This window comes from Microtus pennsylvanicus, chromosome X (assembly GCF_037038515.1).
Source record: "Microtus pennsylvanicus isolate mMicPen1 chromosome X, mMicPen1.hap1, whole genome shotgun sequence".
NCBI lineage: Eukaryota > Metazoa > Chordata > Mammalia > Rodentia > Cricetidae > Microtus > Microtus pennsylvanicus.
Window position 1 is genome coordinate 115157171 of NC_134601.1, and position 26866 is coordinate 115184036.

At 40.7% G+C, this 26866-nt stretch overlaps 1 protein-coding gene and 1 pseudogene across 5 annotated transcripts in view; both read left to right on the plus strand.

Moving 5' to 3' along the window:
- The window catches only part of Map7d2 (MAP7 domain containing 2), a 109217-nt gene that overhangs the window by 64712 nt on the left and 17639 nt on the right, over window positions 1-26866 (plus strand). For 2 of the 5 annotated variants that reach the window (XM_075957206.1, XM_075957205.1), the window contains exons 6-9: window positions 1448-1558; window positions 10670-10800; window positions 11939-12063; window positions 24411-24784. In XM_075957206.1, coding sequence (XP_075813321.1) covers window positions 1448-1558; window positions 10670-10800; window positions 11939-12063; window positions 24411-24784 — 741 coding nt within the window. The remainder of the gene's footprint in view (window positions 1-1447; window positions 1559-10669; window positions 10801-11938; window positions 12064-24410; window positions 24785-26866) is intronic. The other 3 variants (XM_075957210.1, XM_075957209.1, XM_075957208.1) reach the window with 2 other exon arrangements.
- On the plus strand, window positions 24980-26243 carry LOC142841621 (nuclear inhibitor of protein phosphatase 1 pseudogene; annotated as a pseudogene).

A 26866-nucleotide genomic window follows, 5' to 3' on the forward strand; every position in this document is an offset into this window, starting at 1 on the left:
GAAAGGTGAGAACAGAGTAGTACTATCTAAGGCTAGTAACAAGGTGAGGTGTGTGACTCAGAGATATAATTAATTTATGGAAATTCCAAAAATATCAAGATGATATAATATTTTAATGCTGTATTTTAAAAGATTTAAACCATAGAACAATCCATGTCAAACATAATAACATTGCCTCCCACTTCCCCTCTCTCCCTCCCCTGCTTCCCCAGGGAACCCATTGTGTTACCTATTCTAAGCATGCACTCCACCACTAAGCAACATCCCTGACCATAATATTGAATTTCTGGAGACTAGTGCTATGCCAAGCCATATCAGAACCTGAGACAAAGGGGGAAAAGTGTACAGTTATATACATGGTTTTATAATTTCTAGTGGTTGCTTATTTTTATGGAAAGTTAAAGTCATTAAAAATCAAAGAGTAAGAGTGTTAAAATTTAAAACATCATTTCAAGTATAAGTATTTTATGTATCCTCAATTAAAACATGTTATATTTTGATTTTATCTTAAATAAAATGATTTAACATTGCCACTTGGTCAGTAGAAATTGCCCTATACAAGGAATTCTCTCATTTGAAAATAAAAGCTAAGCCGGGCGGTGGTGGCCCATGCCTTTAATCCCAGCAGTCTGGAGGCAGAGGCTGGCGGATCTCTGTGAGTTCGAGACCAGCTTGGTCTACAGAGCTAGTTCCAGGACAGGCTCCAAAGCCACAGAGAAACCCTGTCTCGAAAAACCAAAAAAAGAAAAAGAAAAAGAAAAAATATAAGCTAAATTTTGAAAATATTAGGTGTTAGCTTCCTCAACAGTAGTGCATGCATAGTTTTACTTTTGCCTTGGGTTTTAACATAGTTTCACATGCACTGTCAATAATTTTCTGTTGGCTGTAATGATTTAATTTAGAAGTCAATCTAAAACAGTGACTGGAATATGAGAACACCAAATCTAGGGCCAGACGTTTAAATCCTTACTGTACTGTTAAAGCATTTGCAGAAGAGCCATTTTAATGTTATCTCTTAAAATAGGAAAATCTGCAACTGCTGATTAAACACAACTCCTTGCATTACAAATTGCATTCTTTTCCCAACCTGAGCTTCAAATAATTCTGCTTCATCACATACAGTTTTAGTCAAGGTGCAAGATATTTCTAGGAACAGTTGTCCCTGGTGGACACAAGAAAACACTAGGTGGGATTAGTATAATTTTTAGCTGAGTATCTGAGTGAGTCTGAACATTTAATTTAACGAGAAGAACATGGTAAAGAAATTGCAAACCAGTGGTTTCTGTAGCCTGGACACTTCCAGATTAAGATAATGAAAGCAGTGTGCTATGCTGCAGTGGAGCACCACTGAATTATGTGTGGATGAGGACAGGAAGGACACTTTGAGATTTGATTTCACAGGCTACAGTGATATGAAAACCAACGTCTTTAATGCATTTCTCTGCAGCATGTGACAAACTTTCAACATCAACCATGAATTTGCCAAAGCAGACGGACCCTCCTATGAGTAAACGCCTGTCTTCATCCACCGTGGCAATATCTTATTCCCCAGACCGAGGCAAGTGAATGGGTAGACCTTGTCTCTCCAGTTTGCTTCTTTCTGGTGTGAATGTCTTGACAGTGTCCTTTGCAAAAGCCTCCTCTCAAGCCTTCTGCAAATATCAGTACTTTCTTAACCTCTAGGGTCTGACTAACAGGACTTTGGAAAGTGATATTGTTCCATAAGGAAAGGTCATTATTGATTGATAGGAACTGATATTCTCCCAGTCTGCAAGAACCTATTCCACAGAGCATAGAGAAGGTTTTTTTTTGTTTTTTTAAGCTCCTGCTGGGTCAGTGATATAATATAATTGATTAGCCAGAAGGAGCAGAATTGATTAGTTAGTTATCCGGGAGACTTGATAACATAGAAAAAATGGGACTCTAAAGTCATTCATGGTTTGTAGGCCTGCCTACTTTATAAATGAAAACAGAAGTACAGAAATAATATGAGAATGCTTTTTTTTCATTTATTTTATATTCCCCCTAACTCCCATCTACCTGCCCCATCCACTCTTCCTCCATTCAGAAAGGGGCAGACCTCCCATGGAGTCAACAAAGCATGGCATATCAAGTTCAGGCAGTACCAAGCTATTCCCCTGCATCAAGGCTGGGCTAGGCATTCCAGCATGGGGAATAGGTTCAAAAAAGCCAGCTCATGCACCAGAAACAGATCTTGATTCACTGCTAGGGGCCCCACAAACAGACCAAGCCACACAACTGTCACCCACATACAGAGGGCCTAGGTTGGTCCTATGCAGGCTCCCTAACTGTTGGTCCAGAGTCCATGAGCTCCCACTAGCTCAGGTCAGCTATCTCTGTGGGTATCCCTGTCCTGATTTTGACCCCCCCCCCCATTGCTCATACAATCCCTCCTCTGTCTTTTCCACTGGACTCCAGGAGCTCAGCCCAGTGCTTAGCTGTGGATCTCTGCATCTGCTTCCATTAGTTACTGGATGAAGGTTCTCTGATGACAATTACGGCCGTCACCAATCTGATTACAGGAGAAGGCCAGTTCAGGCACCTTCTCCGCTTTTGTTAGGAGTCTTACCTGGGGTCATCCTTGTGGATTCCTGGAAGTTTCCCTGGTCACCAGGTTTCTCTCTAACCCAATTTTACCCTCCTCTATCAAGATATCTCTTCATTACTCTCCCCTTCAGTCGTACCTCACAACTCGACAAACTCGAGTCCTCATGTTCCCATCCATCCCCTCCCCCTCACCTTGCACACTCCCAGTTTACCCAGGAGATCTCATATGTTTTCCCTTCCAAGGGAAATCCATGTGGAGGATGCTTTTTCAAGCAGTGTTTTGGTTTGGGAGACAGTGTATATAGAGGGACACATAACTATTTTCAGAACCTGAGTATACGTAACAGTATCTGTGTTCTGATGGAGGCTCAGAAGATTAATTGGAAGCCTGAATTTTTGCCTTTTGTTATACATAGGTTAAAAAAAAAGAGGGCTCTTCTTGTGTAACATGCATATCCTAAAGCACCAGCAAAGGAAAGTTGGGTACTATAAGACTATTGAGCTTGTCAGATTGGCCAAGAGATGATTAGGAAGAGATTTGTGACTTGGAAGAGGATAGTGGGACTTCCTGGTTGTCATTCACTGGCATTGACTCTATCCCTCCATTCCAGAGGCATGATGTATGCAGCAGAGTCCCGATAAGTGTCATAATGCTGCTGATTTCTGATACCCATTCACGGTAACTACTAGACACATGGAGGGAGGAAAAAGTTTGAAGAGAAAATGCTTGACACTTTTGACTCTATAGCTATTCCTTTAGTGACCATACTCCATATTTTCTCATTTATTTCTTTGCATTGATGAACATGCAAACATAAATATGTTAGATCATGGTTGACAACTATTATCTGCTTGGTATTCTAAACTGAAAAATGTTAATCTCCATACCATTTACTAAATAGCTATCCAAACAATATCCATTGTCATATATTATATCCCCAAACCAAAAAATTTTAGTTATTAGATTTTATTTTATTTTTTCTTTTTATTTTTGAGGTTTTTTTTGTTGTTTTGGCATAGATTTTTCAGGCAGGATCTCATTCTATACTTCAGACTGACCTTGAACTCCTGATATTACTACCTCCATTCCCAAATGCTTGGTGTAAATCATCACATCCTATGATCATTGAATTTTGGATCATGAATCCTAGCTGATAATCGGTTGACTATTATTTTTGTGCTGTTTGTGTAATTTTGCCTTTAAATCATTTTTAAAAGATTGTTATAGGATGGCACTTTTCTCTTTTTAAAAAAAATATTTATTTATTCATTATGTATACAATGTTCTGTCTGTGTGTATCCCTGCAGGCCAGGAGAGGACACCAGACCTCATTACAGATGGTTGTGAGCCACCATGTGGTTGCTGGGAATTGAACTCAGGACCTTTGGAAGAGCAGGCAATGCTCTTAACCACTGAGCCACCTCTCCAGCCCCAGGATGGCACTTTTCATTTTTAAAACTTGGTTTTTTGGGGCTGGAGAGATGGCTCAGTGGTTAAGAGCATTGCCTGCTCTTCCAAAGGTCCTAAGTTCAATTCCCAGCAACCACATGGTGGCTCACAACCATCTATAATGAGGTCTGGTGCCCTCTTCTGGCCTGCAGACATACACACAGACAGAATATTGTATACATAATAAATAAATAAATAAATATATTTTTTTAAAAAATTGGTTTTTTGTTTGTTTGTTTGTTTGTTTGTTTGTTTGTTTTGAGACAGGGTCTCTCTGTGTAGTTCTGGCTGTCTAGAACTCGCTTTGTAGAGTGGCCTGGCCTCAAACTCAGAGGTCCACCTGTGTCTGTCTCCTGAGTACTGGGATTAAAGGCATATGCCACCATGCCCGACTTTGTATGTTTTTTTAATCAGTTTTTTAAAAAATATTTCTTTTAATTAATTTTTTAATTTTTTTAATCTTTTATTGAAAATATATTCTCTCATACAATACATCATGACCTGACCACAGTTTTCCCTTCCTCCACTCCTCCAACTCCCTCTGACCTCCCCTCTCCCTGATATCCACTCTCTCTCTGTTTCCTTTTCAGAAAAAAGAAGGCCTAAAATGAGTTCTTGTTGTTGTTTCATAGGCACAGTCCTAATTTTTCTCGTGTTAGATGTACTTAGGGAGTACTTAATGAGTCCATATAACTTTTGAAAGGGGTGTTAATTCTCTTCAACTAAAACAGGTCACTGTGGTTGTTTTTTTTTTTGTTTATTTTGCTTTGTTTTGGTTTTGAGATAGACCCTTACTGTGTAGCTCAGGATTCTCCTTCTTCAGTCCCCAAATGCTGTGACTATAGGTGTGTACTATTACATATAGCTCAGATCACTGTAATAGAGTATGAAATTAGTTCTGATACCACAAGAGTGAGTGAACTCTCCTAAACTCTTAAGTTATATCTTATTTGTTTGATTTTGCTAGGACAAACTCCAAAGCCATCCTTTGTTAGAATTATTTTTATTTCCATATTTGTTTTGCCACCAAAATGTTAAATGTCACATGCACTATCTTGTTTAAACATTATTTTCTTTTACTTTAATTCTGCTTTTTAAAAATTTAATTTAATTCAGTCCCTTAGCTCATTGCATGCACCCTAGTTCCATGGAACCCTTTCTTGTTTTGAGACTGCTAATACCCACACAGGCTTCTTTAGCCAGAAGCAGAAGTATATATATGCTCTCAGCAGGCCAATGACTCAGGTAAAAGAGGCCAAGCTGTGAAGTCAAAGAAAATTCCTGAAGCAATTTTGATCAGACTTGGATTCCTGAATTTTTGCATTTTGCTTCTCATTTGCTGGCTTTATGAAGTTCTTTGAATGGTTAATAGCATTTTCTGCCTGGCTATGTTTAGCTGTTGCTGTTTCTTTTAAAGATAATTACTATATAGGTGAGTAAACTATTTTATGACTGACTGGTGGTATGTGAATGAGGTAGAAAATCGACTTGATGGTCTGTGGAGGTGAGTTCACTTTTCTTAGATGGTTGGAAAAGTAGCATATATATCTTACTCCCTGGAGTACCACAGCTGGCTCTACCCCTCATTGTTGCTCATATATAAAATTGGAGTTTTTGTTTTTTATTTGTTGTAATAAAAACTATATATAGTGGTGAATGTTTGTAATGCCAGCTACTCAGGAGGCCAAAGTAGAAAGAGTTTAAAGCAAGTCTTGGCAACATAGTAAGACCATGTTTCAAAAATTTAATATTAAATTATCACGAGGATTAAATGAGATCATAGTATAAATAAGATAACACACTGGTTGGCACAGAGTAAGAGCTCAAAAAATGTCTAGAGCCTTGCTACTTAAAACATGATCCATGATCGCCACAGGGCACAAAGCCGACAGGAGGAAAAGCGCTATGAAAGGCTGTCAAGCAGTGATGGCTTAGTGTGATCAAAAGTGCACTGTGGAGGTTGGAGAAATGGCTCAATGGTTAAAAGCACTGGCTGTTCTTACAGAGGTCTTAGAATCTGTTCCCAACACCTACATGGTGGCTCACGATCATTTTTCCCTCCAGTTCCAAGAGATCCAATGTCTTCTTCTGGCCTCTGCAGGCACCTGTCATATATGTGGTACGCAGACTTATATTTAAGCCAAACACCCATATTTTTAAAAAATGAAAAAAAAAGCCAGCAATGGAAACTTTGTAGAAAGGCGGCTCTGAGATCCTCCCTAGCCTGCACATTGAAGTCTGGCAAACACTGGCTTTCCTTAACCAAATACAATTAAATCATGATGTCAAGATTTAATGCAAGCATTATCATTTGCATATGCGCAGCACAATGTCCACATAAGGTCCAGTCTAGACTCCATTACCAAGATACAGTGGATTTGGTGAAAATGACATCAAGTTACATAGGGTCTATTCTTTTTATTTTCTTTGGGAGGGGGACAGTGGGGGACAAAATCTCATGTAGTCCAGGCTGCTCCCAAACTCACTATGTAGCTGAAACTGGCCTTGAACTCCTGATCCTTCTGCCTCCATCTCCTAAGTGTTGAGATTGCTAGTATATGTCACTATGTCTGGGTATAAAATCTCTTAAGTGGTTAGTATTTGATTTGCCAATTCTGCTCCTGGATATAGAGCCAGAAAAATTAAAAAATATTTCGAAATCAGTAAAGCATTATTTATAGTAGCCACGAGTGGAAACAGCTTGAATAAATAAGCAAAATGAAGTATATATGTAAAGTAGAATATTATTCAGCTTTAAATAGGAAAGGAGGCTGGGCAATAGGTGGTGTACACCTTTAATTGCAGCACTCAGGAGGCAGAGGCAGGCGGCTGTCTGTGAGTTCGATGCCGGCCTGGTCTTTAGAGTGAGTTCTAGGACAGCCAAGACTGTTACACAGAGAAACCCTGTCTCGGGGGGGAAAAAAAGGAAGGAAGGGAGGGAGGGAGGGAATACTGATAGATGAAGTTTGAAACTATTCTAAGTAAAAGAAAGCAGTCACAAAATACCATAACTTATATGATTCTTCTTATGTAAAATATCTGAAATAGAGAAATCTATAGAGACAGAAAGTAGATCAATGTTTCACAAGGAGTAGGGGAGGAAAGAAAGGTTAGTAACTGCTTAATGGGTAAAAGGTTTTATTTGTGAGTCTTAAAATGATTTGGAGTTATGGTTATAATTGTGAATATACTAAATAATCACTGAACTGGACATTTAAAGGGGGAATTATATGGTATGTCAGTTTTACTCAACAACAAATCCCAAATTATTAGCAAGTAGGAAGTATCCCCACTTTTGAGGTAAAATGTTTCAGGGATTCCCTAAGACTAAGCTCAGGTTTGATGATTTGCTCAGAAGATTCAGCATACAGGTATACTCACCTCTTTTATTTATTATGATGAAAGGATATACAAAAATCCACAAAGGAGAAAACAACTAGGAACAAAGTCTAGAAAAGACAAGGCACAAGCTTCTATAGTCTCTCCAATATAGTCACTCAGGATGAGTTTCCTGGAGTTAAGACAAGTTAAGAATGTACTGGCCGACCATGGAAGCTTGTTGATGCTGAGTTACAGAATTCTGATCATGTGAACTCCCATTAACCTTAAAGGTATATCTTAGCCAGATTGCTTCCTTGTTCCTTCTAAATATTTTTCGCCTGGCCCCAGCACAGTTCTGGCCAATAAGTTGAAGCTTACCTGACCACCTTTCAGATCTCAGGCAGTGTTATGACATTAAGAACACATACAAGAAGTGCTATTCTTGAGGGCTCATAGATTCCTATGGAAAACAAGAAGCTAAGAACTTCAGGACACTTGTAGCAGGAGATTCATTATCAAGAGACACCCCACAATGTGGCCTCTCACTGAAGTGCCTCTCACCATGCCCCAGAGTGCTTAGTACAGTGGGAGTAATTCATTTCAGTCTGTGATTCAAGAGGGACTGCCTAAGGCTAATCAGTCCCAAAGCCCCCTCTGCTGGTGGTACTGGTTCATCTGCCTGATGAATGTGAATAACATCTTAATATGCTGTGTTGGAACTATACCAAAATTACCCCATCACGCTTCCTCAGTTATGTGCAGTCAAGATCCAGAAATTCATGCTCATAGCAGCTTACACAGGCATTGTGGGAAGTTTCTTCTGGAAGAGAGACCTTCCAAGACCAATTCTGGAAAACAAACATCATAGATACCTTTGTGACAGTCTCCTCCTCCACGCCACTACAAGCTGGGTTTTATTTGTATTCTATTCACAGTGTGCAGCACAATTAATAAAAACCCAGAGATAGATTTTGGGGTTTTAGGATTCATGGAGGCAGGATCACCATTTTCGGACTGAGGTAGAGGTAAGAGTCAGTGGCTGGCTGCTTTGCTTTTCTGGTTTGAGCCCCACTATCTGTCTCTGAGTTTTTATTAATTGTGCTATACAGTCAAAACTTGATTTCTCAGTTATTCACCACACTTGTGCAAGCCTCTTTTTAAAAGGATATAATATTTTTATGGGTGGGAAAGGAAGTTCAAGAAGCAAATAGAGAAATATTTAAATAAGCTTAATCAGAAAGATACACTATATTTAGGGATCATTCAAAGTAAACTACTAAATTTTCAGAAAACTTAAACATAGGTTTATGCGACTTCTGGTTATTTTGTTGTTGTTGTTTGTTTTTTTAGCTTAGTCATTTATCTAGTGACAAGTGTAAAAAAATCATCCTCCTTCTTGGGACAGCTACATAGGAGAAACAAACATGCATAGTTTATCTTAAGTGTGAATATTAGGAAAAGGTAAAGTAAGTAGAGTCAGGTCCTAAGTCCATTATTATAAACCATAGCTCCTTTAAAAAAATCAAACAGAGCCGGGCAGTGGTGGCACATGCCTTTAATCCCCATTCTTGGGAGGCAGAGGCAGGAGGATCTCTGTGACTTTAATGCCAGCCTGATCTACAGAGCAAGTTTTAGGATAGTTTCCAAAACTATACAGAGAAACCCTATCTCAGAAAAAGAAATCAAGCAGGAAACAGCAATGATGCATCTTTTCAACCTTTCCCAGACTATAACTTTTCCAAGAAAGTACCCACACTCTGCATCAGAAATACAGCTCTGAAGAGCAGCTTGGATTTTTTGGATGTTGCCATCAGAGACCTGTTCTGTGGACATTTATATGTAACCAAGGTAGCCCAACAGTATTCAGGATGTTTCACAGTTTAGAGACCAACGGAGGGATGTATTTGCTGCAATCTCTAGTTGAATTTTAAAACTCTATATCTCTTCTGGAAGTTGATTTTTTTCAGTATCTATTTTTATACAAAAATTATAGTTAAAAAAACATTAGTTTGAAACTTGTTCTGGTTTCAGTACTTAGTTCCAACTCACCTACTGATGACAAAACCAAGAAAAGGTTGGGTTTTTTTTCCCATTTCTGTTGAAGGAGAAAACTAAAATCATTCCCCAACCGTGATTAACCTCAGTTTAGGTAGCATGGCCAAAAGTAGCCAAGAAATCCTGAGGCAACTCTCTTGGAGTTTCAGCAGTTATCTTCAAATTCTGTAGGCAACTTTCACCTCACAACATCTTGACTGTTTCACACTATGACCAACAACTCCATAGCTACACAAACACCACAGGTCTATTCCCCCACTATTCCCAAACATTATTTTTACTTTGTTTTTGTGAATTGGAGTTATTGTACAAGTTCCCACCTCTGATGTCAGTTGCTTCTGGGGCCCCCAAGAACATTGGAACTCTGAGGACTCATAACTTATGGCTATGATTTATTATAGTAGCAAGATACACAACCAAAGAAGCAAAGGGAAAAGTGTATGATAAGTAGAGGAAAACAAATGTAAGATTCCAAGGCTCTCCTAAGATAGTCATACAGGATATACTCCATATAACAATACACATAAAGTATTGCCAACTGAGGAAGCACTCTGAAGATTCAATGCCTTGGGATTTTACTAGGAACTAATCATGTAGGCAACTTTACTAAGCAAATACCCAAATTTCACACACTTAGAATGTATTATTTTTACAAACGGTTTCTTAGCACTCACTAGTGAATTACACAAACCTTCCTAAAATCTAAGCTCCTAGATACTGGTCAAAGCGCAATCTTGTAAGCAGACTTGCAAAGACAATAGTCAGGGCTTCTATGTTCTTCCTGTGTAAGGAAACTGAGTTTAGAGACATTAAGTAGCCTTCCCAAGGTAATCCAGCTTAATAGCAATGCAAAGTCTGCTTAGCTCCAAAGTGTACTTTTAACCCCTCAAATAAATTTGACTCTTGAATCTTGGGAATCTTATTTAAGATAAGATCTATTCTGTATACAGTAGAAAAAACATTTCAAAAATGTGGATTATAGCCGGGCGATGGTGGCGCACGCCTTTAATCCCAGCACTTGGGAGGCAGAGGCAGGCGGATCTCTGTGAGTTCGAGACCAGCCTGGTCTACAGAGCTAGTTCCAGGACAGGCTCCAAAGCCACAGAGAAACCCTGTCTCGAAAAACCAAAAAAAAAAAATGTGGATTATACATTAAATTCTTATAGAATATATTCTTTTCAATCTCTGATTCTCCTGCCTTTTCCATCTGTGTTTCCTGTATTTTCTGGCTATTATTCTGTAACTTTCTAGTATTCCATGCCTGTCCTCTTGTAGCTCTTGGAAGCCCTCTCAAATCTTCATACAAGTCCTCTCCAACCCGGACCACTGAGAGAAAGAAAGGTACACCTTCATCTGGTGTGGGAGATGCTGGGAAGGGAGCTATAGCAGGAGCAGAGCCATCTCAGGTAGGTTTAATTGCTCTCTGTCACTCTTTTCTGTACTGTAATTTGTCTGACAGTGTGATTGTTTCTATTATTGACCTGGGGTTTATGTTTCTGTTAGTCTTCAGGGACTGTTCAAGGGATATATTTGTTTTTTTTTCCCAAACTTTGGAAAATTTTTCCTCTATTCTTTAAGGTTCTGGTTCTAGGAGTCTTGCTTCTGTATACAACTCAAACTGAGGGTCTAGGTCAACCTTCACTCACAATAGCCTTTGAATATTTTTATATCATATAGATATTGTCAGTAAAATGACTGTTAAGCAGGAACCCATTCCCTTCTACTAAGAAATGTGTGTTTTGCACTCTACGTTATACCATGTATGCCTCAGAGTTTACAAACTGGCATCTTAGATATTAAAATCACCTTCTTCTGGTAAAGGTTTTGTAATAAGTGTATATTTTATATTTATTTGAACTTAATCTTTTAAATTATTTTATTTTTTGAGATTGTAATTACATCATTTCTACCTTTCCTTTCTTCCCTCCAAGCCTTCCTATATACTTCTTGCTCTCTTTCAAATTCATGGCCTCTTTTTCATTAGTTGTTTGTTGTTATACAACACATATGTGTGTATGTATATTTATGTGTATGAATGCATATATATGCAAGTGTGAGAAGTTCTCTTTTGAGGTGTTAATCAGGGTTGTCCAAGAGACTCCCAAAACATTATAGACTATTGTTGTTGCCCGTGGTTGCCCTCCAAGAGATGGGAAGTAAGTCTCTATTGCTGAAAATACCATGTACTTCAGACTCAGAGCCCAGAGGCCTCTGAGCTAAAAGTGTATGTTTTTGTACCCTTTCCAGTTCTTTTATGTTTAGAGCCTTAATATGGTTATGCTGTTATTTCTTGGTAATATAACAAAGTGTAAGGCAAAGGATCTCTATGTTGAGCAAAAAAAAAATCATTCCAACTTGATGACTTAAATGCAATGATCTCATGGTATCACAAATCTCTATAAAGATTCATGCCACATGAGCATTAGACCTTTATATTGATCCCACTGGAAAAAAACTGTATCACTTTCATCTGAGGTAGATTTTCAACTTGTAGAAGCAGTACCAGTCATGGGCTGTGGCTATCATATTCTTTGTCCCCTATAGATGGAGAAAGTGAAGAAGGGACGAGTGACAACTTCTGTTTCCACTGGGGGTCTTGGGTCCCCACTGAGAAGATGTGAGCCTCCTGAAGACATTCCTAAGAGGTCATCTTCTCCTGTGAAATCTAAGTAAGCACATCTTCCCTTGCCAGAACTCTGATGGTTGACAGTCAGTTTAGTTTAGTTTAGTTTGGTTCCATCCAACATTGTTGCTTCTGCTCTGACAAAAGTATGTCCAACAGGAATGGGTGAGCAGGACAAATGCCTGCCTTTGGAGTATATGTCTATACACTTAATGTATCTTCTGGATAAATGATGAATCATTTATAAGTTTATTGCTTGGTAACATATATAGGACCCATATTTGCCAAGGTGATATATTCAGCATCTTCTCTTTAGGACCTTCAATTCCATTTTTTTCTCTTCTTTATTTCCCCTGGCATTTTCCTTTCTCTTTTAATTGTACCATTTCTAACTCTAGATTGAAGTGACTGCATTGTGCATAGGTACTTGCTTACCATCTCCTTTCCTCCTCATCTAACTGTCTCACTGTCTGTCTCTTTAACATATTACTGATGGCTAGCAATTTTGTTCTGAAGACAAGTTTACTCAGATGTTTTTCTCTGCAGGGTTCTAGAAGATGATCTACATGCAAGTATATAATGTACTTTGAGCATATGTCCCTCAGTGTAGCAACTGAATGGAGACTTGTATGAAGTGAGGGGTCAGGCCTCAGTTAGAGACTTGTTAATCTGAAGCTCATTTGCACTGTATCAACATTTTATGTTCAGTTAGTGTTCTTCCGCAAAGCTTCTTTGAGGCTGGAACTGTCTTTATTTCTTGTTGTAAAACAAGTCCTCAGTATAGGTCTGTCTTGGTCCATTAGGACTGCTTGGAACTAGGGGTGCTTCACATTTCAGTTACTTAGATTTGAGAAAGCTTGCTTAGATTTCATTGGTTAAGCATCCTTGATCTGACCATTTGAAATCTGAAACATATTTTTTTCAAGACAGGGTTTCTCTGTGTAGCATTTTAGAGCCTGCCCTGGAACTTGCTCTGTAGTTCAGGCTGGCCTTAAAGTCATAGAGATCCACCTGCTTCTACCTCCCAAGTGCTGGGATTACAGGCATGCGCCACTACCGCCGACTCTGAAAATTTTGAGTAATGGTATGATGTTCAAGAAGCATTGGAACGTGGATCATTTTAGATTTCAGAACTTCTTATTAAGAATGATTAATGTAGCATAAATAATAAAAATCCACACAGATATTGGGGTTCAAGCTGGAGATCAGAAAAGCAAAGCGGCCAGTTACTGGCTCTTACCTCTACCTTAGACTGAAATGGCGATCTTGCCTCCATGAATCCTCAGGATGAGTCTGAGCATGAGACCTGTCTTTTCCCGTCTTAATATTCCTCTCTATTTTTATTTAAGGTGTGCACTACCACCACCTAGCTTCTATTGCTGGAATTAAAGGTGTATGCTACCACTGCATAGTTTATATGGCTGACTAGTGTGGCTGCTTTGCATTCTGATCTTCAGGCAAGACTTATTTATTAAAACACAAATACTATACCACTATAGATTAACCTAAAAATAAAGAAAGAAGACAAAACAAAAATAAAACAGAAAAAAAGATCAAAAAGAATGTTTAACTGTTGTAGGAGCTGCGGGCCTGCTCTTTTGTCCGGCCTGGCTCCCGCATGGCTAGCTTTACACCAGAAATAACAACACACAAACTGTATTCATTTAAACACTGGCCCACTAGCTCCAGCCTCTTACGGGCTAATTCTCATATTTTGCCTAAGTAATCTGTGTAGCACCAGTCTTACCAGGAAAGATTCAGCATGTCTGACCTGGCGGCTTGCTTCATTGTGTCTGCCCTGGAGAGAGCTGCATGGCTTCTGAGCTCACTTCCTCTTCCTCCCAGCATTCTGTTCTGTTTACTCCGCCTATCTAAATTTTAACCTATCAGGACCAAGGCAGTTTCTTTATTTAACCAATGACCTTCCTCCATCACTTAACTTTTGTGAAAGAGTTGAGAGGTCTCAAGAGAAGCAAGTATTTCTTGGTTTTACCTTTTTAAATTAATTAATTAATTCTTTCATACATTACATCTTAACCACAGTTCCCCCTCCCTTCTATCCTCCTAGTTTCCCCTACACCTTCCCTTTCCCCTAGATCTACTCTTCTTCCTTTTCCCTTCAGAAAAAAAGCAGGCCTCCCAAGGATATGAATTAAACATACATGACATAACAAGTCACAATGAGACTAAGCACATCCCTTGTATCAAGGCAAGATAAGGCAGCCCAGTAGGAAAAAAAGCATCCCCAAAGCAGGCAAAAGAGTCAGAGACAGCCCTATTCCCACTGTTAGTAGTCCCATAAGAACACTAAGCTACGTAATTATAACATATGCAGAGGACCTAGGCCAGACATATACAGGCTCCCTGATTGTTGGTTCAGTCTCTGTGAGCCCCTATGAGCCCTACTTAGTCGATTTTGTGGACTTTGTTCTGGTGTCCTTAACCCTTCTGGTTCCTACAATCTTTCTTGCCCTTCTTGCATGGGATTCTCCAAGATCCCTCAACCTAATATCTGGCTATAGGTCTCTGCATCTGCTCCCAGCAGTTGTTGGATAAAGACTCACCGATGAAAATTGGTCTACAATTAATAGCCGAATATCATTAGGAATCATTTCATTTACTTTTTTTTTACCAGTTGTATTTTGTTCTATCCTAGGTCTTGAGCCATCCAGCCTCCAGTTCCTGGCCGTCCAGGCAGTGTTAGCTATAAGCTCCCTCTCATGGCATGGGTCTCAAGTTGTACCAGTTATTGGTTGGCGCCACACCTACAAGTTTTGCACTATCTTTACCTCAGCACATCTTGCAGGCAGGACAAATAGTAGGTTGAAGGTTTTGCAGCTGGTTTGGTGGCCCAGTCCTACTGCTGAAGGCCTGCCTGGTTAGAGGAGATGGCCAGTTGAGGCTCCCTATACCCTATTACTAGGAGTCTTAACAAGGGCCATCCTCATAGATTGTGTTTCCATTGCACTAGGTTTCTACCTCAGCCCTGAATGCCCCCAGTACTAAAAAGCTAGATGTTTTGATGGTACGTGTCTATACACATCTATAATCATAATATTTGGGTAGCTGAGCCATAAGAGATCACATAAATTCTAGGCCAGCATGAGAATAGGCTATATATTGAAATCCCTCTCTCTAAATAAATAAAAATCAAGTGCCAGGAAATATAGATTTCCCACTGGTTGAAAATTAGTGGATGAATCACAATGGTTATAGACTGGTCTAGAGAATCATAGGAACTCATGTGCAACAAGCTTAAATTATTTATGAAAATTCAGCCAAACTATATAGTAATAAAAAACATTGGTCACAACTACGCACAACCACAAGGGGTTATCTCAGAAATGTTATGAATGAAAAAACAAGTTATAGAGGAATGCTATTAATAGATTCCATTTATTTTTAGTTCCAAGATGTACTACCTAAAAAATGTTCTTCAGAATTAAATATGATAAAATTAGTTTTTACAAAAATAAGAACATGACAGAAATAAAATTCAGGATGATACTGGCCTCTTTCAGTGAGGGAAGAAGGGGCTCAGACAAGGGAGGGCCACACAGGAATTCTCAACATAATGATAATACCTGTCTTATCATTTTGTGAATGTTTGGACATTTGTTCTTTCATTCTTTATATTTTTTTAAAAAAATATTTATTTATTTATTTATTTATTTATTAATTATGTATACAACAGTCTCTCTCCATGTATACCCACACGCCAGAGGAGGGCGCCAGATCTCATTACAGATGGCTGTGAGCCATCATGTGGTTGCTGGGACTTGAACTCAGGACCTCTGGAAGAGCAGCCAGTGCTCTTAACCACTGAGCCATCTCTCCGGCCCTCATTCTTTATATCTTAACATATTTTATAAACTTTGTTTTATATATTCAATATTGAAGAAAAAGAAACTTGATATTAAAAATGACGTTACACATAAATAAGCTTGATTTATTTTTGACATTTTATCTACATAGACTACTGATGGCTCTTAATTATTTTTTAAACATTTTTTTATTTTTTTCAAGACAGGGCTTCACTCTGTCCCCTGGCTCTCCTGGAACATGCTCTGTAGACCAGGCTGGCCTCAGACTCACAGAGATCAATTACCTCTGCCTCTTGAGTGCTGTGATTAAAGGCATGTGCCACCACTACCTGGCAACAATTTTTAAATATTATTTTATATAAAATACCCACATATATGTTTGTGTACCAGAGTGTGCCTGGTATCCATGGAGGCCAGATTGCCATGGAACTGGATAAAAAAGGTTATGAACCACCATGAAGATCCTGGGATTTGAATCCAGATCCTCTAGAAGAACAGCCAGTACTCTTTTTTCTTATTGATATTTATTAAGCTCTACATTTTTCTCTGCTCCCCTCCCTGCCACTCCCCTCCCCCCTTCAATCCTCCCCCAAGGTCCCCATGCTCCCAATTTGCTCAGGAGATCTTGTCTTTTTATACTTTCTACTTCCCATGTACTTAGATCTATGTAAGTCTCTCTTAGTATCTGCATTATTGTCTAAGTTCTCTGGGATTGTGGTTTATAGGCTGACTTTCTTTGCTTTATGTTTAAAAAACACCTATGAGTGATAATTGTCTTTTTGTGTCTGGGTTACTTCACTCAAAATAATGTTTTCTAGCTCCATCCATTTTCCTGCAAAATTCAAGCTGTCGTTACTTGTTTTCTGCTGTGTAGTACTCCATTGTGTAAATGTACCACATGTTCCTTATCCATTCTTCGAATGAGGGGCATTTAGGTTGTTTCTCTGCTCTGGCTATGACAAACAATGCTGCTATGAACATAGTTGAGCACATGTCCTTGTGGCATGATTGAGCATCCTTTGGATATATACTCAAAAGTGGTATTACTGGGTCTTGAGGAAGGTCGTTTCCTAATTTTCTGAGAAATCGCCACACTGACATCCAAAGGGGTCGTACCAGCTTGCATTCCCACCAACAATGCAGAAGTGTTCTGTTTACCCTGCAACCTCTCCAGCATAAGTTGTCATCAGTGTTTTTGATCCTGGCCATTCTTTCAGATGTAAGATGCAATCTCAGAGTTGTTCTGATTTGCATTTCTCTGATGACTAAGGATGTTGAACATTTCCTTAAGTGTCTTTCAGCCATTTTAGATTCCTCTGTTGAGAGTTCTCTGTTTAGGTCTGTACTCCATTTTTTTTATTGGATTATGTATTCTTTTGGTGATCAATTTCTTTAGGTTTAACTGGTATTGTTTTGCTCTTTGTGGTGTAGCATGTGATTTTTACCTTTTCTACTCATCTTTTCCTCTTATAGGTGTGGTTGGGGCTGTCTGAGATTGTTTTTGAATAATCTTCTAGGTTCCAGTGAATCCAAAGCTCAGATGGTCGTTCATCATGGTACAGTCATTGTCACAGTTCTAGTTACCCCATTGGTTATTCCTGTTCCTGGAGGTAGCTCAGTGCTCCTTTGCTTTGGTCTGCTTGGTCCCTTGGAGTCTGCTGTCTCAATCCTACTTTGGCCTAGGCTGCAGCATTGATCTGTTTCTGTAAATGCTGGTCTGGATCTCCTCCTGCAGAAGTCCCTGGCTTGGAGTTGGACCTGTTGTGGTGGAGATCACTGACTCTGGATCTGGTCACTGGCTGGCTCAGTCCTGATCCACCCATGTCCCAGGACTGGGTTTTCTCCTGGCTTCTGCTCCTAGTGGAGCTTGTTCTCTCTGTGTCTTAGGTAACTGGTTCAGTCCCAATCTTGTTCCAGTGGAGATAGCAGACTCTGAGTCAGGTTGCTGGCTCAGTCCTGATCAGCCAGTGTTCTGGGACTGGGTTGGCTCCCAGGGTTCGATTAGCTCCTGGCTTCTGCTCCTGGTGGAGCTTGTTTCCTCAGGCCCTCTCTGTCCTAGGAGTCTTGTTCTGTTTCACTCCTGTGGAATTTGTTGCCTCAGGTGGAGTTCCTTACCTCAGGGCAACTTTGGCTTAGGTAACTGGCTTTGACCTGTATCTATAAATCCTGGTCTGGATTCCATCCTGCAGAAGTCCCTAGGTTGGAGTTGGACGTGGAAAGGTTTCTGGTTCCAGTCTATTGCCTGGAAGGTTTCAGGCTAGGGTGCGCCTGAACCCGCAGGGGACCTGCTTATGTGCTCAGAGGTCTCAGAATTGTGCTCAGACCCGCAGGGGTTCCAGGTTCCTGCCTATTCCCTTTGATGTCACAAACCAGTGCTGGAACCCACAGAGGACCTGGCTCAGGCCTACTCTCTCTGAGGTTCCAGACTCGCGCCTGGCCCTGCCAAGATTTCTGGTTCTTGCCTATTCCCTCAGAGGTCCAGGTTTACTCACACCCACGGTGACAGAGGTCCTGGCTCAGGCCTAGTTCCTGGGAGGTCCTAGACTCTGGCCCAGATCCACCAGGGTGTTGGCTTAGGTCTACTCCCTTGAAGGTCCTGGATTCACATCTAGACCCTCAGCAGTCTCTGGCTCTGGCTCACTTGCTCAGGGGCTCCTCCCCCGTACCTGTTCCAGTGGAGATTGTTGACTCTGGATCTAGTAGCTGGCTCAGTCCTGATCTGCCTGTGTCCCAGGACTGGGTTTGCTCCTGGCTTCTGCTTCTGGTGGAGCTTGTTCTCTCTGTGTCCTGGTAGCTGGTTCAGTCCCACTCCGGTTCTGGTGGAGGTCACCAACTCTGAGTCAGGTTGTTGGCTCAATCCTTGTCTGCCAGTGTCTGAAAGGTATGCTTAGTGTTGTTTTTTAAAAAATGTTGCAAGATCCCCGTGGCAGTAGGCAGCAGAAATGCTGTAGGTCCCAAATGGTGGTAGCGGGCCATGTGGTGGAAGGCAGCGGGCTCTGGGAGCAGCCAGTCCCAGGCAGAAATGGCTGCCAGTCCCAAAGTGGTGGCCTGAGCTGTGGTGGCGGGCCATGTGGCGGCAGACAGCAGGCCCTGGGAGCAGCCAGTCCCAGGCAGAGACGGCTGCTGGTCCCAGAGCAGTGGTGGCTGGCCATGTGGCATCAGGCAGTGGGCCCCAGGCAGAGATGGCTGCTGGTCCCTGAGCAATGGCTGGTCCCAGGCAGGGAGACACATGGCAGGCGGGCAGAAGACATAAACATGGATAGACGCGACTTGCAGGGTGAGGTTGAATGTTTATTCAGGGGGTTATGGAGGAGGAAGGGTGAAGGGAGGACAGAGAGAGAGGGAGAGAGAGAGAGGAGGAGGAGGAGGAGAAAGAGACAGAGAAGGGGGGAAGCAGAGAAGTGGGGAGAGAGGCAGAAGCGAAGCTGCCTCTCCAAGAGGAAGATGGAAGAGAGTTAAAAGGAGAGAGAGAGAAAACACGTGCACACGTCAAGGAAGCAGAAAAGGAAGGGGCCAAGATGGCGGTGGGCAGGTCAGAGGTAATGGGAGTGGGCGTGGCTTGTCCCTTAAGGCGACAGGAAAGCACAACACTTAATTATTTTGAATTCTGATCCCAAAGCTCAGGCTACTTATGTGATGAATGTGAACTCTTAAGCTCTGACATTACAGTATCCTCCTTGATCTCAGGTAAATTAAGCCCTGGTTAGATAGTTATGTATATTACTAGCATTACTCTTTTAAGTGGTTGTTTCTTTTCATTGTTTGTATTGTCAGATATTTCTATGAGTTCTAGAAGACTTAGCTTCAACTACACTCTGAAACTAGTATATGGAACAAAGCTAAAAATCTAGAGAGAAGAAATCAAATGTGGCCAAAAATGTTTCCTTAGCCTGTTTCTGCTTCTGAGTCTTAATATATTACTTATGCTTCCTGTTGTTCTGTGCTAAATATTGTAAGTTGGTGTTTGGTCATTATGATAGTCATGTGGACCGGTTTTCTTTATCTATCTTCTTTTCTTTCTTTCTTTCTTTCTTTCTTTCTTTCTTTCTTTTTCTTTCTTTCTTTTTTTTGGTTTTTCGAGACAGGATTTCTCTGTAGCTTTGGAGCCTGTCCTGGAACTAGCTCTTGTAGACCATGCTGGTCTCAAACTCACAGAGATCCGCCTGCCTCTGCCTCCCGAGTGCTGGGATTAAAGGCGTGTACCACTACCGCCTGGCTTGGCATTTACATTCTTATCTGAATTTTTACTTGTAAAGGATGACATCTAGTGTACCTGGTTCTGCAGGTACACATATTTGTATACTTACCCAGTATACAGATATACTATATGTTTAAGTCTAAACAAAGGATCATTTGAATTTGGACCAATTTTTAAGCCTTTCTATTTCAACTTTTTCAGCTTTAAAGAACTGAAAATACCCTTTCATCTACATTTGTTTCACCATTCTTATCCTGTCAGTAGACATCTATCTTTTTCTCCAAGAACTGTTGAAAGTATGTTTCTGATGATATGTCCCTAAAGAACAAAGACATTCTTTTACACACTGTGATAGTTGGTCTTCACTGTCAACTTGGTTGGATTTGGAATCACCTAGGAGAAACACCTCCGTGCATGTCTTTGAGGGAGTCTCTAAAGAAGTTTAACTAAGGAGAGGAGACTCACCCTGAATATGAATGGCACCATCCCATAACCTGGAGTCTCAAACTGAAATTTAAAAAAAGAAAGAGGGGACTGGAGAGATGACTCAGTGGTTAAGATCACTGGCTGGTCTTCTAGAGGACCCAGGTTCAAATCCCAGCACCCACATTGCAGCTCACAACTGTCTGTAACTCCAGTTCCAGAGGATCTGATACCTTCATACCAATGCACATAAAATAAAGTTAAATAAATTTTAAAAAATAAAGAAAGAAAGAAAAAAACGGAGGAATATGAGTAGAAGCATTTCTCTCCTTTTGATTAACTGGATGAAGTTTAACTGACTATCTCCTTCTCGCATTCATGCTGCCATACTTTCTGTACCATGATGGGCTGCATGCAGTCCCTTAACCATAAACCAAAATAAACTCTTTCATAAGTTACTTTTTTGGACATTTTGTTGAAGCAGTGCCAAAAGTAACTAATACACATACTCGGGGTATGTGAAAATTAGAAAATTACTTTGATATACTTAATCTATAATATATATATATATATATATATATATATATATATATATATATATATACATACATAGTTTTGGTCAATTGTCTTAATAAGGTACTTTATAATGTTACTATACCCCAGCCCAGGATCCAGTCTGCAAAGAGAAAATTACTTTGATATACTTAATCTATAGTATATATATATATATATATATATATATATATATATATATATATACATACACATACATAGTTTTGGTCAATTGTCTTAATAAGGTACTTTATAATGTTACTATACCCCAGCCCAGGATCCAGTCTGCAAAGAGTACCACAATGTATTTGATAATTTAATCACCTTAATCTTCTTTATTTTGTTATTCACTATTTATTTTTGTGTGTGTTTGATAGGATTTTATATATACTAGGCCATCCTTGAACTCACTGTGTAATTGAGAATGGCTTTGAATTCCTGATCATCTTGCCTCCACCTTCCAAATTCTAGGATTATAGACATGTGCCACCATACCTCACTCTTAGGTCTCTTAACTTGTAACAACAGTTCCTTAGTTTTACTTTTTTCATGATCTTGACATACAAGATAGTTCATTTGAGGGCTGGTCTTTGATTTAGGTTGGTTTGGAAGTTTACTTGAGGTTAGATTCAGGTCATGCATTTAGACAGAAACCCCATGGTAGTGGTGTTGAGTCCTTGTTACTGCCGCATACCATGGTGTCAGTTTGTGAGGTAAGGTAGTGTATATAGGCTTTCTTTTTCTCTCTGGAAAGTAATAAATTTCAGACTGTTGACTGAGTTGTATTTAATCATAGAACCCTCTCTCCTATACAGTGTGTCTACTGTGGACTGTGTTAACCATACTTAGCATTAGATAGCACTGAAGAAAATAAAACCAAATTCCAGGATGTGTGTATGGGGATTCCTTTGGGGTTCCACTTTGCAGTCCATTCACATACAGAAGTATGAAGCTGCCTCTAGAGAATTATTTTTGCCATTGTACTTACAGAGGGAGGTGTTTGTTACTATTGTTTGCTAGTCATGCAGCTTTAAAAAGTTATATACTCAAGTTGGGCAGTGGTGGCACATGCCTTTAATCTCTGTGAGTTTGAGACCAGCCTGGTCTACAGAGCAAATTCCAGGAACAGGCTTCAAAGCTACAGAGAGAAACCCTGTCTTGAAAAACAAACAAATAAAAAATCCAAGTTACATAATCCTGCTCTGTGCTACAGGAAGGCCTCCTTCAACTCCCCAAGCATACTTTTTAAATTCCCTATTACAGTATCATTGAACCTGAAACAAAATTAAAGTAGCAAACTAAAACTAAAAACTATAAAAGCAAATATCAGTACTTGGATGCCAGCCCTGTTCTCACTATTTGTGTCTCTTAGGAAAAAGTCATTTATGCTCTCAGGACTGTTTTTCTTATTTAAGAAAAACTATAATTAATACCAGTTTCCTTCCTGCCTACATCACTGACATTGGCTCTGAATAAATAGATGTGTACATACTTCGAAATAAAGCTCTATAAAAAGCACCATGACTTCTCCCAATTAACTTACGCTTAATTTCTTCCCTCAGCTTAGATACCTATTTCTGGGACCTAGAAAAAAATAACACTGCCAAGCTTCCCTTGGCTTGTAGTACTCTGAGTCAGCCTGACTAGAGAATTATGGAACCTGCCAGACCAACTGTGTCTTGTTCAAGATGTACTCCTCTTGCACGTTGGCCAACAGGATGCTAAATCCATTTAAACATATATAGAGGCAAGATGTTCTGGATATTCTACACACCAATAAAATTAAGAACTTCAAGACTATATTTTATATTTTGGTTGCCCATTATGCCCCTCTCTCCCTCCCTCCTTCCTTCCCTTCCTCCCTCTCTGTATGTGTGTGCCTGTCTGTATATTAGCATATTTTGTTTATTAATGAGGAGTTGGAATGGGGGATTATAAACAGCCTTCATGAGTTTTATCCCAAATAATCTATTCTCTCTTAACAGGTAGAAGGGTTTTTGTTGTTGTTGTTGTGTTTTTTTTTTATTTTCGAGACAGTGTTTCTCTGTAGCTTTTGATTCCTGTCCTAGAACTAGCTCTTCTAGATCAGGCTGGCCTCAAACTCACAGAGATTCGCCTGCCTCTGCCTCCCCAGTGCTGGGATTAAGGGCGTGCACCACCACTGCCCGGCTTTCTCCAGTCTCTTGTATGTTGTTAGTAATGTTTGCTTCTTAGGTTCCTGTTCAAGTTCCTAAATTTTTCCTTTCCAGATTTCCCTCAGTTTGTTGTTTTTTAATGTGTAGTCATGAGTGCTTGGCCCAGTTTACTTATAATAGAACCTCAACATCAGTGGTGTGATGTTAACTTCCACCTGACCATTATGCTTCAGTTCTGCCAGATAGAGAATGTGACCTCATTTTGCATTAGTGAGCCATTTAAAGCAGATAAGAATGTCATGTTGGCATTCTGATGGTGACTTTAAGGCTGCTAAGCTTGTGACCAGTTCATGCTTTATATTAGTTGCTTTTCTCATAACTGTGACAAAATACTTGACAAAAGCAACTTAAGGAAAGGTTGAATTTGATTCACAGTTTGAAGGTACAGTTGGGGAAAGCATGACACTAGGAGCTTAACGCAGCTGGTTACATTGCATTCATAGGAGGCAGAGAGAGATAAATGATAATGCCCAGCTCCTCACTTTCTCTTTTTTATTCAGCTCCCCTCCTCATTCATGGTGTAACCCATATTAAGAGTGGTTTTTTTTTGCCAGGTGGTGCTGACTCATGCCTTTACTCCAAGTACTCAAGATGCAGAGGCAGGTGGATCTCTGAGTTCAAGACCAGACTGATCTACAGAGTGAGTTCCAGGACAGCCAAGGCTACGCAGAGAAGCCCTTTCTCAAAAAAAAATATGGAGGGTGATATAGAAAGACACTGATATCAATCTCTGGCCTCCGCATATACACATACAGACATACATGCATTTACACATTTACTAATTGTATCCAAACCATGGTACCATCCTAAACATTGTCATAAAGCATAAATGATTATGTTTTAACATAATTTGAACATGTATTACCAGCTGAATTTCTTAAAATTTATCTCTTTTGGGATGACTTTGGGGAGTGTATAATAAGCCCTATAATTGTTTCTATAGAAGGATGAAGTTATTCAGTTTATTCTGTTTTCCTTTTTTGTTTTTTTTTTCAAGACAGGGTTTCTCTGTAGCTTTGGAATCTGTCCTGGAACTCACTCTGTAGAATAGGCTTGCACCGAACTCACAGAGATCTGCCTGCCTCTGCCTCCCAAGTGCTGGGATTAAAGGTGTGTGCCACCACGGCTCAGCTGGAACAAAACTTACGAAGAGTTTTATGGTCAAGTACGGTATCTGTTCTGCCTTATTTTTGTTTTCCAGGACAACTTCAAAAGCATATCCACAGTCTCCAAAGAGAAGTGAAGTCTCCAAAGTGAAGCCCCTATATATAGGGTCTCCTGTGAAATATCGCTTTCCGTCCATTCCCAGTGAAGAAGCACTCAAGAAGAAAGCAGAGAAGGAGAAGAGCAATAAGGAAAAGGAGGGTGCCACTGGTCAGCAGGCCACTGGCATACCCAAAGAAGAAACCCTAGAGAAGCACATGGCTGACAAGTATGCCACTGAAAAGCACATGGTTGACAAACCTGTCACCGAGAAGAACGTGGTTGACAAACCTATCACTGAGAAATATGTAGCTGATAAGCATGCCACTGAGAAGCATTCTACCACCGGAGGGAAGACTGAGCACAGTACAGGTAAACCTTCTTCCCCTCATAAGTTCTTCCTCTCTCCTGATCTATATCTCATTCTCTCACGTTTTGGAGGAGAGGAGGTTTTCCCTAGGACAATGTCATCCCCTTTTACTGTTTCCTTAGGCTTTCTATCATTTTTAATAGTGCTTTATTTATGAGACCTACGCCTTGATTCTGCTTATGACTATGGAACCTAAGATGGTTCCCATGCAGCCTATATGTGCTCTTCTACACAACAGAGCACTAGCCTTAGTCCTTAAAGTCTCTGACATTAAAGTCACTAAGATGGGAGTGTTGTGGAACTTACTTGTAGCTCTGTCCTTAACTGTTTCCTGCCCCTACTGAGGCCTAAAAACACCAAGAGTCGGCACAGGCTGCTGGGAGACCGCCTCTTCCCTCTTGGCCTCCCAGTTTCCCAGCGTGTTTTGGGCCGCCAAATGGGAGGGGGAGACGCAAGATGGCTCCAGCCTCCGGCTGTTCGACTGCCTGACCTAGGAAGGCAAGCCCCCACCTGGCTTGCATCTTGTAGTGAAAGGAGACACTGATTATTGAAGAGAAGAAGTATTACTTATTTAGGAGAAACCCTGATTTGTGTGACTTCACCATCGATCACCAGTCTTGCTCCATGCAGCACTGGTTTACCACAAGCACCTGAAGAGAGTTTTCTTGATAGATCTCAACAGCACTCATGACGCTTTCTTGGGTCACATTCGGGTGGAACCTTACAAGCCTCAAGAGATTCCCATTGATTCCGTGGTCTCATTTGGTGCATCCACAAGGGCATACACTCTGTGAGAGAAGCCTCAAACATTGCCATCAGCTGTTAAGGGAGATGAGAAGATGGGTGGAGAGGATGATGAACTCAAGGGTTTTCTGGGACTTCTAGAAGAGGAGACCAGGCTTGATAACTTGACAGATAATACTGCCCACAACAAACGAATTTCAACTCTCACTCTTGAGGAGGGAAATCTGGACATTCAGAGACCAAAGAGGAAGAGGAAGAACTCACAGGTGACTTTCAGTGAGGAAGATGCTACCCAGAGGATGTGGATCCCTCTGTCGGTCGCTTCATGGTGCAGTGGTTCCAGTCAAGAAGAAACGGATGGAGGGCTCTGGCTCTCTGGGCCTGGAGGAGACAGGAAGCAGGCACATACAGAACTTTGCCTTCAGTCGAGGACTATACGGGAGCCTGCCCCCCCCACATAGTGAAACAGGCTCTCAACCGCATGGCATCCATGGGACAGCACTCATTGGTGGCTTGCCAATGCTATACCCGAACCTCGCCCCTGATGTGGACTTGACTCCTGTTGTGCCATTGGCAGTGACCATAAACCCCACACCAAACCCTGCAGTCTATAACCCTGAATCTGTAAACGAACCCAAGATGAAGAAATATGCAAAGGAGGCTTGGTCCCACAAGAAGCCCACACTTTCCTTACTGATTGGATATTTTTGGCTATGAAGTGGGTGGGATGGGTAGGATGAATGGAGGCTGGCAAAGGGGGCTAATGAACTAGGGAGGAGACTTTCTGTGTGTGTGGTATCGTCTTTCAGAAAGTCTCCTGGGCTCCTAACATGTAATATTGAGACTAGGGGTGGGGCTGAAGTACCAGTTAGAAACCTGAGTCAGAACACAGAAGTGTAGAGAAAGGCTCCCCAGGCACTAAGCAGACTGCCCTGGTGTTCTCCCTCCGCCTCCCAGGGCCATTTTCATGTGAAGTCACACAGTCCAGGTGGAATCCAGAGCTATGGAGGAGGCGGTAGTCTCATTTAAATTCATTTCCCTTGTGAGTCCCAGGTAGCAAAATGATTGCCATGGATCCCAGGTTGGTTGGCATTCTTCATTTTATTAAAGTAAGGTGTAAGTCCATGGTTTTGAGGTCCATTAGTTAGGCCTTTCTCCTCGGTCCTTTCTGCTGGAATGAGACCATTGAGTTCCCTTTGTCTGTGGCCAGTGTCATGGGCACAGATTTATGGGTTTTTACGGTATTGTTGGACTTGATCTATTTTCCTTGTCCACTCTGAACACTCCACTTGCTAGTTGGCATTTAGTTCCTGTGTTGCCCTCCTGTGGTATCAACTTTT